This window comes from Limulus polyphemus, unplaced genomic scaffold, assembly GCF_000517525.1.
Source record: "Limulus polyphemus unplaced genomic scaffold, Limulus_polyphemus-2.1.2 Scaffold280, whole genome shotgun sequence".
Lineage (NCBI taxonomy): Eukaryota > Metazoa > Arthropoda > Merostomata > Xiphosura > Limulidae > Limulus > Limulus polyphemus.
In genome coordinates, this window is record NW_013665890.1 from 654012 (window position 1) to 666351 (window position 12340).

At 31.6% G+C, this 12340-nt stretch overlaps 1 protein-coding gene across 2 annotated transcripts in view; it reads left to right on the forward strand.

Moving 5' to 3' along the window:
* Window positions 1–12340, forward strand: part of LOC106457008 — a 45453-nt gene that overhangs the window by 20918 nt on the left and 12195 nt on the right. For both annotated transcript variants that reach the window (XM_013916395.2, XM_022382819.1), the window contains exons 4-9: window positions 1051–1105; window positions 2431–2522; window positions 4840–4953; window positions 6186–6339; window positions 6906–6958; window positions 9582–9708. In XM_013916395.2, the coding sequence (XP_013771849.1) occupies window positions 1051–1105; window positions 2431–2522; window positions 4840–4953; window positions 6186–6339; window positions 6906–6958; window positions 9582–9708 (595 nt within the window). The remainder of the gene's footprint in view (window positions 1–1050; window positions 1106–2430; window positions 2523–4839; window positions 4954–6185; window positions 6340–6905; window positions 6959–9581; window positions 9709–12340) is intronic.

Genomic DNA, 12340 nt, shown 5'->3' on the forward strand with positions numbered 1-12340 from the left:
GTTTTAAAACGGAGTAGAGAAAATAACAGATAAACCGTAAAGTTTTACTAAAAAAAACGTTTGAAATGCATTTAGGAGGTTTTAGCGATTACACAAAGGAAATTTGAGATTCTTGAGATGAGGAAAAGTATTTTTAATTTTAACAAAAATTGCTTTGCACACGGACTATTCAAAACAAATATTCAATATATTCTTAGATAAATCTTTATTTTATTTTGTTAAAAATACTTCACTAAAAATATGATTTTTTTTGTATGTGAAAAACTTGTATTATTAACTGAAACACTGCCAAATTTTGTGAAGATATACACACTATACTGAAAGTTAGAAGTATTAAATCTATAAAGACTTTAAATGAGTACATATGATTGGTCAAATTGATCATGCCCATGATGAGAGAGTTAAGGATGAACTTTTAAGAATTACCAAAAGTGTTGTTTGGATGTTTTACTCACACTTGCCTTCATGTACAAGATTTGTTAAGTCTTATGAAAATTGAAAAATGTTTGCTTTGGAATTCTTTATAAAATGTCTATAGAGAGAGGCTATCAAATGTTTGTTTTTGTTTTATGTTCTACTTTGATGCTGATGAAATACATGTATGTCGTGTAAAGTAATCTGAAGTATGTGTTATGTCAGAATGTTACTAACATAAAAATAAAAACTGTTTGAAATGCATACTAGTCGAAATGGTTTTGGAAAAAAAAACAAACATTGTATTGGTATTTATTTAGCAGTCATAATACATCAGATATATGTACATTTTTTTGAAAATTAAAATACTCTTGAACAAAATACATCACCCATATGTGTCCATTTTTTATTTTAGCAACATATAAGCTAGCTATCTTCCCAGTGAACTTACAGGTTACTTTATTTGATATATGTTTAGTTCAGAATCTAAACATGCTTCTTTCAAGTGCTTTCAGTCTCAAACATTCTTAAAAGTAGGCCAGAAAATCTGTTATTTCAAACAGGAATGTTAGAAAAAGAATCTACAATAATACTGTCATGTATTTTGATTTTCTTATGAATATTTGCTTATTTTAGGAATTGTTTGAACACCCTCTGGTGGAGTTCAAGAGTGCTAATCTCATTAATGCAGGTAAGTTTTCAGGTGTTTCCTCGGGTTATTTGATTGATATATTCAAGTTGACTATGTTTTAAATAATTATAGATGCCACTATACATCATGTTCTGTAACCTATATAAAAGCCAGTGTGGGTCTACGTCATGCTTGATTTTAAACTTTAAATCGTTTCTGAATTAAAGTATTTTCTGTTATATCACCAACATTTTTGATAAAACAGACCTCTTTAATCAACAGAAACTGTAAATTAAGAAATCAACAAATATATTTCCAGTTTTGTAGTTTATACATTTTATACTTTCAGTACATAAACTAACAGCAATATTAAGTTATACTTTTGTTGCTAACTGATATGACATAAAAGCCATTGTTGGAATGTAATGTTATCAAAATCATTGGCTTTTCTATGTACTAGATGTTGTTATATAATGAACCATTTCTTTTCTATGTGGTTTTTCGCTAGCTTGTCTCATTAAAAAGATGCATGCATGCACGTGTGTGTGTCTGTTTGTGATTTCTGTTTGTAATATAAGGAACCACTTCTTCTCTATGTGGTTTTTTGCTAGTTTGCCTCATTAAAAAGATATACACATGGGTAAGATAAGTAATAATACCCAGGTGTACACGCTCAGGGTCCACTTAGTATGGGTGCAAAATATTAGGTTTTTAGGTATTTTCCTCTTGGAGTAATGATGGTCACACACAGACATGCTCTTGTATTATTATAGATGCATCTTTCTTGGTTTTTCTTCAGTGTTTTTTAAAGAAATAGGTAACTAAATAATTTTGAAATGAGGAAGAAAAAATGTACACGTACATATACACAAAAGAAAGCACCATGAAGAGATTCTTGAAAAAAGATATAAAAAAACCCAAAGGTGGACTAAACAAGTATAGTCAGACAGAAATGTAATGCATAGAAAGAAAATGTGAGAAAAAAGTAATGGTGAAAGAAATTCCCATAGATTTTTAAATTCTCTTATTAAACAAAAACATGAAAATAAATTGTGATGATAGACATTAACAAATAAAACTGTTTGCCATGTTTCTTTTGTGTACTGGCTATTCATATGTTAAAATGTAAAATTTCTTGATGTGTTGATTTTCTCTTAATTTTTTTTGTTAGATTTGAGTAATGATTTTCCATGCATTATATGTATATACATATATGTGTGTGTGTGTATATATATATGTGTGTGTGGTTATTGAGAATACAAACATAATTTATTAGATATTTCTTGATGATAAGGAATTTCTGATTTTGTTTCTTTCACATGGATATGCACATGTATATATGTACCACCATAGTATGGAATTAATGTAGTATTTTGATATTTCAGCATCTTGTCAGAGTGCCTTCACTGACCCTGAGGGAGAATATGACTTTGTTGTAAACTTAGCTGCCGAAACCAAGTCCGGACAGTCAGATCCTGTAAGTGTACAAGATGAAGATTGTAGTAAGATACTTAGTTCTTTTCACTCTGTGTGTGTCAGTATGAACTAGTCTTATAACTACTGTGTTTGTTTTATAAATAAAAAAGGGTGTTTCTTTATCTTACAGAAAGTAAGTTGTAAAATATCTTTTTACAAAAAATGTTTTTAATTTTTACCTTGATAAAAACTGCTTGACTGATTGTGAACATCATGAAGAATAGTCTTCTGTATCAAAGGATCATCTAGAGTGATCTGAAATCATTTTTGCCACCATTTTTATTTCAAGGGAGTGGTGGCAATTATAATGTATATACATTAGTTCTATAAACAAATTGTTTTTCCACTAAGTTTAAAACCTGAGATCAAGACACACTACCATGCATCTTGCAGCCAAAAAAACAACATGCAGGACACATAGTGTGTTATTAACAGGAGTGATAGTGTAGCAATTTTCCACTTTCTGTAGCTTGGCTTGTGGTAATCCAAACTATCGCATATTTTCAGCAGTTGTGCTCTTACTGGACTCTTACTTCACATACCAAATTTCAAGGCAATCCATTAAGAAATATCTGAGATATAACATCTCCAATTTTAATTGAGTTTCTTCCTAATTTTTTTTTATTTGCACTGAAAGTACAGAAAGTTTATTTGATAAGAAAACATACTTAACTTTAATGGATTTTGTTTTTAAATTTGGTACACTGATGGATCTTTAACACCTACGATTAGGAGTTTCACTTGGTGTAAATATAAGCCATATATGCAAAATTATTCAACAAAACCACTCAGATTTTATGAAAATTTTTGCACACACCTATGCAAAAAGTCACATGAGTTATCTGTTTAACGTTTTTACTACAGCTTCACCTAAGAGTAAAAGTGGACCATTTTTAGTTTTTTATTCTTCGAATTAAAGACAGCTGATTTAAAGCATCAAAACTATAAGGTGAAAGGACATGCAGATACATAAGTATTGGTTAGGCCAAGCAAACTAGATTAGCAGTTTTTATCTCAAGTTTTCAAAAGAATCATATTGCTGGATGCTTATTATTCATTGCCAACTTTTCAATATAAATTTACTCAATTTTATGAAATTATCCTAATTAAAGAGTGTTTAGTATCATGTGATATTAGCTTAAGCAATTAGCATAAATAATTATGCTTGATACAGCTGTACCAATTGCATGAGGGTGATGACGAAAAACTGTTAGTCTAAATTCCATGGTGTTACTATAAAAGAAGCTATTAACATTGTTTTAGAAAGGAAAACCTACCACTATATATTTTAAAGAATCTGGTTCATACTTGCCAACTTTTCAAAATTTTCATGGGAGAGATTTTGTGCGACTTGTGGCAAATCAAGCAATTTACAAGCAAGTGAATAATCACACTTGGTTTAGAATGATAAATATGTCTTACTTGTATAGTCAGTTTTTCTTGGCCAAAAAGAAAGTGAAGCCTGATTTCTGGTATGAATCATGTGTTTTCTCAACTGGTTTTGCCATAGAGTGCCAACAATTGGCTGACATTTATCTGGAAATTTTTAATGTAAGAAACAATTAATTATAATTACACAAATCAGTAGATTTCCAGAAAAAGTTGGTGTACATCCCTAAAATTGTTAGAAAAAACCCTATCTACCAATCGGATCAAAGGTTCAAATTCGGGAAACTCCCACCCAAATCGTGAGAGTTGGCAAGTATGCTGGTTGGTTCTGTAGAGTAAAGGTCTGTTTCAAATAATAGAGTTACGATCTTAAAGCTAATGTTGGTTACTATTGAGTTGGTTATATTCTTACTTGCTGTGGTTTGTTGGTATGTATTGAAAAAAAGTCATGACATCTAATCAAAAACACCTTAGATGTAATAAAAAGGTGCAGCCAAAAAAGGATTCAGCATGTAACTTAAAGGAATGAAATCAAAATTGGCAGCCAAACTGATAGCTACACTTATAGCACTGATAAGAAATTTACTGCAAATATTCATTCATTAGTTAGCTAGGTCACATATTTTGTTTTACCCATCATCATGTCCAGAGATGAACAAGAAATGCAACCTGGCTAACTAATGAATGAATATTTGCTGTAAAATGTTTATCAATGCTGTAAGTGTAGCTACCTGTGTGGCTGACAATTTTTATTTCATTCTTTGAAGTCACTTGCTGAATCCTTTTTTGGCTGCACTTTTTTTTTCACACCTAAGGTGATGTTGATTAGATTATTATAGGACCTCACAATGCATAACTCTCTGATATTAAAGGAAAAAGTACATTGGATCTGCATTTTGTTTTTTAACAAACCTAATATTTCACTGCAGGTTTATAAGGAAGGTATTGTGAAATTGAGCATTCACTGTGCCAAAGAAGCAGCCAAAAGAAAAGTTAAGAAATATGTAGAACTGTCATCAGGATACATGCATTCTAATGAGAAGGTAAATAATTTGTTTAAAAAAAACAATGCTAAATGGAACAAACTGTCAGAAATTTCGACAAATTCGTGTGACCTCTTCAGTCTCAAGATATTTATACTATGCCAATCCTGTGATAAAAATTGTGAATGTGAAACTGGAAGAAGTGTTGACACAAGTTTCTGAACATAGAAAAAAGACATTAAATATGAAAATGCAAACAATGTTATTTTTCTTCATATTAGAGATTTTGGCCATCAGATGGACTGGAAATGAACAAGAATCTTATTCTAAAACAGATAATTACATAAAAAGAAGAATTGTTGAAAGTTATTTAATCAAAATCCTGCTGAATTTCAACACCTCTGAAGGTCACTTTAAGCTAAACAGCTTTCTGTGTACTTAAAGGAATTCAAAATTCCAGGGTCACTTAGACATTGTTGACCGGTTTTCGTGCCAAAAAACAATGTGAGACTGAAGAGGGCACATGAATGTGTCAACTAGTTTCTCCAATATCAAGATTTTTTTCACAATTTGTTCTTTTTACTGTGGGTTTTTTGTTTTCTAACTACTACACACAATATTGTGTTATTTTATGATAAACAATTTGTGTTTTTATAACTTTATAACATAAATTTCAAGGAGAAAGTCAGGCGTGCAAAGTGAATTGTTTATTATTTGTTCTGATACTCTTTATTATTTTATTTTTTAAAAAATGACCTAAAAAGTTATAGATTAATAGAGCAGAAATTGGCTTAAAAGTAGAATGATAAATTTTGTATTTATAGAATTAAAGACTGCAATTTTTGGAACACAAAAAAATTAACATTAGTTTAGAATATTGCAAACATTACTTGTAATGTGTGATGACAAGTAAAATTGTGTAATTTGGTAAGATTAATTTTAATACTTGTTTAAAAGGGACCTTAGTTCCTGCAAAACTAGTGGAAGTGTATATAAGCTTAAGGTACAAATTTTGGTGTAGCAAACATAGTTTATTTTATATCATAGAAATTGTAGATGGCTAAAAAATTATTACACAGTGGATATTTTTATTAGTTACTTGTTCAGTCTACATACTTCATGTATTTTTAAAGTCATTATTCAACTTCAGAATATAAGCTTGTCATCATTCTTGTTAAATAACAATTTAGATCTCTCTCTCACTCGCATAACACAAATGATTATAATGGCACTTTTAAAATGTTATTTTTGCTTAATATTTGTGATTTATATGATCTGTGTGCATGTTGTAGAAACCTGCAAAAGAAACAAGCAAGCTAGATCCTTGGACGTTTATGGCAAGGTTTAAGCTAATGGTAGAAGAAGAACTAGCTAATATTCCTGATCTCAACTATGTTATTCTACGACCTGCTATTGTGTACGGGATAGGGGATAAACAAGGCATTAGTAAGTTAAGATAGATTAAAAATGTACGTGGTGAAAAAAATTATTTAAAATTATTGTCACTGTCATAAATTACTATTATTATTATTTCCGTATAATATGAAATTAATGAAAATTTGTATTGTAGAGTATAGACGTATAGTGAAAATTTATTTCTGAACATTTGATTTTATGACCTTAAATTGATTAAACTTTGTAATATAGAGAATTATATTAGTCTGGGTCATGTAACCTTTAAAAATGAACGGTGTATTCAGTATATATGTGTTGTATGTTTTTTATACTAATTGATCTAACTGTGAAAACAGGTTTACTTGTTTTTCCTTTACTACTATGTTTCTTTTGTATGTGCTGGAAACAAATATATTGACACTTAGATTCAGAAGAGGGGCTTTTAACCACGTGTGAAATTACTCTGCTGCTTTGCTTACTTATTACTTTTAATAATCCTGAGGTATTTTTAAAATGTCTGTATGTGCATGCTTGAGCCCCTGAGGCAAGAAGTGTGATATGTTATATAGGTTTCAGTATCTTTAATAATATTTAAATAAATATTGTTACTTTTATAGCTCCAAGACTAATTGTTGGAGCAGTCTACAAATATCTGGGAGAAATGATGAAGGTAAGGTTTTATTATTAAGAGCTTACATTAAATTAATATGTATATATATATATAAGCTTTTAAAAATGTTTTGAATTAGGTTAGTGGCCTATCAATATGAAATGAAGATAAACAAAAGAACAAGTATTTTGTATGTAACATTCACTATCTTGTAATTTAAAACCAATTTATTTATGCCTTAGAGATTAATTAAGAAAAACGTGATACCATTTAATACCATAGGAATAATACATGATCTAATGTACCTGATAGAAGTCTTTCAAGTTTGGTTGAGTATCATTTCTAATGTTCAGCTCATAATTAATATTTGGTAAAGATAAGTCAAAGAAATATTTCCTTTTAAGTTCCAGTAGCTTTTAACCCTAAAATTTTGTAGGCAGTATTGGTAGTTAGCAGGAAGGGATTTAGCCAAAATAAACATATACTATCACTATTTAATTGTGATCATAATTTTAGTTTTCATAGTAAATTTAAAATAGCTGGTATTTTGAAATATCTTATTTTTTAATCATATGGAAGTTTTTATTTCAGAAAGAAGGTGTAAAATATAGTGACTTCTAAAATTATAAGGTCATTGCAATTTTTGAATGATACTTTGATAGAATTTTTAGTATTAAGAGCACGTTTTCAGTTTTGATCAGATAATTTTGAAATTTATCGATACAGTAGTCCCCCTCTTGAAAGACACCCTGGTCAGCAATAATCCTTCATCCCTGACCACTATACCAGAGTACGGTTGCAGCTACACTGTTTACTATCCCCTGTCAATTACCACCCTGAGAACACTGACCAGTTTTAATGAATAAAATTAATGATTGTTTATCTCACATGAGCACCTGCATGGTAAAATTTCACATGCATGTGCAAAGTACTTGTCTCTCAGACTCGTTGTCGATTGTCGTGATTGAATACTACCATCTGCAATGTCTAGGAAATATTAGATTTTGACTCTGGAAGAGAGAGTAACTGTGCTAAAGAAGGCTGACGAAGGGAAACCTTGCTGTGTAATAGCAATTGAAGTCGGAGTTGAAAAAATGCAAATCTGGAATATAGTGAAAGAAAGAGAAGAAATTTTGAAGAAGTGCTCAGACAGAAAGTTCAATAAGCCTAGAACAGCAGGCTATGAAGACTTAGATAAGATCGTCTGGGAATGGTTCACTATAGCCAGGGCAAAGAACATCCTTGTCAGTGGCAGGATGATTCAAGAGAGAGCATTGATGTATTCAGAAAATCTTGATCATTTCTTGTTCTAATGGATGGCTGGACAGAAGTGCCACAACGTGCACATTGCTAGTCATGAGAAGCTGTTGTAGACAAACATCTCAAGTCTATATGCACTAGCTACAGGCTCGAAGACATGTTTAATGGTCTCTTCTATAGAGCTTTACCCTCACACTTAATGGAGGTTAAGGAAGACAAGGCAAGGGAGGTAAGAAGTCAGTGTTTTGCTGGCATGTTCTGCACCTGGAGAAAAGCTTAGCACCCTTCGTCATAGGGAACATTGCTAAGATTTGTTGCTTCAAAGGCATGGATGACCAGCGAGTTATTCCAGCAGTGGCTTGACACGTTCAATAGAAAAGTGAGAGTTGAAGATCACTCTATTTTATTGTTTGTGGACAATTGTACTACCTACCCTGATGTTGTCCGTAGCAGTTTAAAACATTTTTTTAATAAAAAAAACAAGAAAATGCACTACAGGAAGGTGCTAATGTGACATATTTTGTTTCATGTTAATGAAGCCACATGTGCAACTGATTTGGCCAAGAATGTTAATGTGCTGTACACTATTATTTGGTTAAAGAGTGCATGGGATAGTGTACGATCTACAACAATTCAGAAATATTTTACCAAGTGTGTTTTTTCAGAGGATCTGCCTGAAAATGGTGAAGAAGACAATCCTGAAGTTCAAGACGATCATGTAGCCTTTGTGGGGAGTTGTGATATTACCTGGAAAGAGTATGAAAACTTTGTTGCCATTAACAAAACTATAGAGGCAGACTGGGAGAAGAAGATTCTGGCTCATACCAGAGGCCAAACTTCTACTCTTCCTTCAGATGAGAAGGAAGAAAATGACAGTTTAGCAACACCAGTTGTGTCTGCGGGAACAGGTGTGAGATATTTGGAACAGTTTAGACTTCACACTTGCTCATCAAAATCCCGAGTTGCTGGACTATGTCAGTAAGAATAAGGATGCCATTGAGAAGTCTTTGTGCAAATCAAATCAAATAGACTAAACTCACAGATTATGATAATGTATGACATTTTATCTTCTCTCTTATTTTATTATGCATTGTTTTTATATATGTACTGTACAGTATACAGCATTGTGTGGTAGAATAAAATAACCTTACATACATACATACATTACAACAATTTATATGCAATATCAAAGTAATTACTGTAATCTTAACTTCTTTATTCATCTAGCCATGCCATTCTATGATTAGTTCAATCTAGAAGCTCCACCTCCACCTGAGGAAAGACCAATATTAATGTGAATCATAAGTTTGTCACTCAAGAGGGGGGACTACTGTATAAATTAATGTGGTTTTTATAAAGTTAAGTGAGGTTTTTCTCAGTGCTACCATTATTTCTTTTAAAAAAGGACAAATTTTTATCACAGTTACTCTGGACGAAAGACATGAAAATGAATACAATTCATGTGACAGATCTTTGTCGAGCCATCTGGCATGTGTTCACCAACGGAAGTAACAGAGAAATTTACAACGTTGTGGATAAAGGGGATACAAGTATGTCAGATAACTAAGAAGCCTATGAGCATTTCATTAAATTAATGTTTCTTATTCCAAGCTGGAAACTAGTACCTTTATTGATTTGGTGTAAAATGTACTATGTGGTAATGAGTAATGATGAATATTTTTCTTTATAAAAAAGGATTTTTTTATGTAGGGTATACTTTGCATATTAGCGAATTACACACAATCCCTCGCATATATTAACACACTCAACACGGGCTCTGTTGATTTGACCAACCACTTTGTACTCGTTATAATTTCGATACTATTAACTTTTAACATAGTATGTGTATAACAAAATTTGACAGACTTTCAGTAAACATTACATGTCTTTTACATAAAAAGAATCAGTTTTTTCGTGAAGTATTTTTAATAAAGATTTGTCCATGAATATATCCAGTCTTTTTTTTTTTACTAGTCCAAGTGCAAAGTGATTTTCATGTTAAGATTAAAAATACTTGATCTCAAAAATCTCAAGTTTCATTTGCTTGATCTTGAAAACCTCCTCAATACATTTCAAACGTTTTTTTTTTCAATAAAACTTTACATTTTATTTGTTATTCTCTCTACTCTAACTCTATACAAGGTTGGTCAATTTGATGGACCTCATAACCAACAAAAAAGATCGAAATAAATCTAAATTACCCTTTTTTTTCTTTCTAGAATGACTTAAAATTGTAACATGAAACTAAATTTTATTATTTTATTGCCCCTTTGAACCATGCCTAACTACTATTCGTGCCATTATAAGTTGTAAATCACTTGGGGAATGTGTGACTCTCAAATTACATTATCCACAAGCTACTCTGAGCTGCTTGCATGCCTCATTAAACATTTTTATTATCTTATTATTATTATTATTTATTTTACCTAATCTAACCTAAAAAGTTTCCTTTTTTTACATTTTAGTTACTTTTAAAATAATACCTGTGATAGTAAAGTAGTGCTTCAGAAACTGTATAAAGAATATTCATACTTATCCTGTTGCTGATGTAAATTCGGATCATAACCTGCTTGTGGCAAAAATCAAGCTTAAAGTCAAAATCTTAAAGAAAAAGAAAATTCAAACAGACTTAAACATGAAGATATTAAGAAAATCTGTACTTTAGAGGTCAGTAACAAATATGAGTCCCTCGTACAGGGAAGAAATCGAACAAGTAAAGGATGTGAAGCAAGAGATAAAAAAAACCAATAAAATAAAAGAAAGCATTAGAAATCCTTCAGAAAAAAGAATTACAAAATGTGTCAAGAGAAAAGACAAAGATTGGATGACAGATGGCATACTATTGATGATGATGGAGAGAAAAAATACTTCAGAATATGATGAAATTGGAAAGAAAATTAAGAAAGCATGTAAGGAAGCAAAAGAAAAATTGTATAATGAGATATGCGATGAGGTCTTAGAGCTTGACAAGAACCATGAGATCAGAGCCATGCATTAAAAGGTGAAATCATTGATTGATAGAAAAGGGATGTCAGGACAGACAGTGGACATATCATAGATAAGGATGGAAAAATTATTTTTGAAAGAGATGCTGTGCCCAGGAAATGGACAGAATGTTTAAGTGACTTGTATGATGCCCCTAATCATAGAGAACCCAGAGTGATATAGGGAGACACTGCTCCAAGGATTATGAAGGAGGAAGTGTTATATATGCACTAAAATATAATGAAAACCGGAAAAGCACCAGTTATCGGTGAAGTAACGACAGGACACCTAAAAGCCCTGGATGAGTCAGAGTTAAAGATAATAACAAATTTACATGAAAAGATTAAAAGATCTGGTGATTTAAGCTTCTCTTTATTTAATAAAGTTACCAAAAAAGCAAAAGGCAGTAGAATGTAGTCAATACAGAATCATAAACTTGATGAATCATCTCATGAATGTAATTCTGAAAATCATGATAGAGAAAAATATGACCATTTTAGAGGCAGAGATAAGCGACACTCAGTCGAGATTTAGGCAGTTATAGGCAAAGAGAAGGAAGATTGAGTCTTTGATAACTACCTGGAAGTGAGCAAGAGCATATATATCTATATATATATAAATGCTTCATTGATTATGAAAAGGCTTTTGACAGGGTGTACCATCAAAAGATAATAGATGTGTTAACCAAGTGTGATGTAGACAGTAGAGATGTGTGCTTCATTGAGAACCTGTACTGAAAGTAAAAAGCAGGTACTCATCTAGAAGAAGGTCAGTCAGATACTTTCACTGATGAGCAGGGCATAAGCCGAGGTTACTATTAAACCATTACAAAGAACGGACATTTAGAGAGATAGATAAGCTCCCAGGAATAGGAATAGGAGGTGTTAATATAGTGGCACTGGGGTACTCTGATGATACAGTGCTACTGGCAGAGTTAGAGGAAGCATTACAAAGAATAATGGACTTAGTGAGTAGAAGTTTAGAGAATGGGTTGAGTATTAATGTAAAGAAGAAAAAAAACCATGGTTGTGAGGAGAGATGTAAAACAAAAAGTTAGTTGACATCAAAGTGAATGGTCACACAACAGAACAAGTGGACAAGTTTGTCTACGTGTGGCAACTAATAACTGAAGATGGTAAATGTGAGGCAGAAGTCAAGAGACAGATTATAATTGCAAGAGCAAATTTCATTCGTATG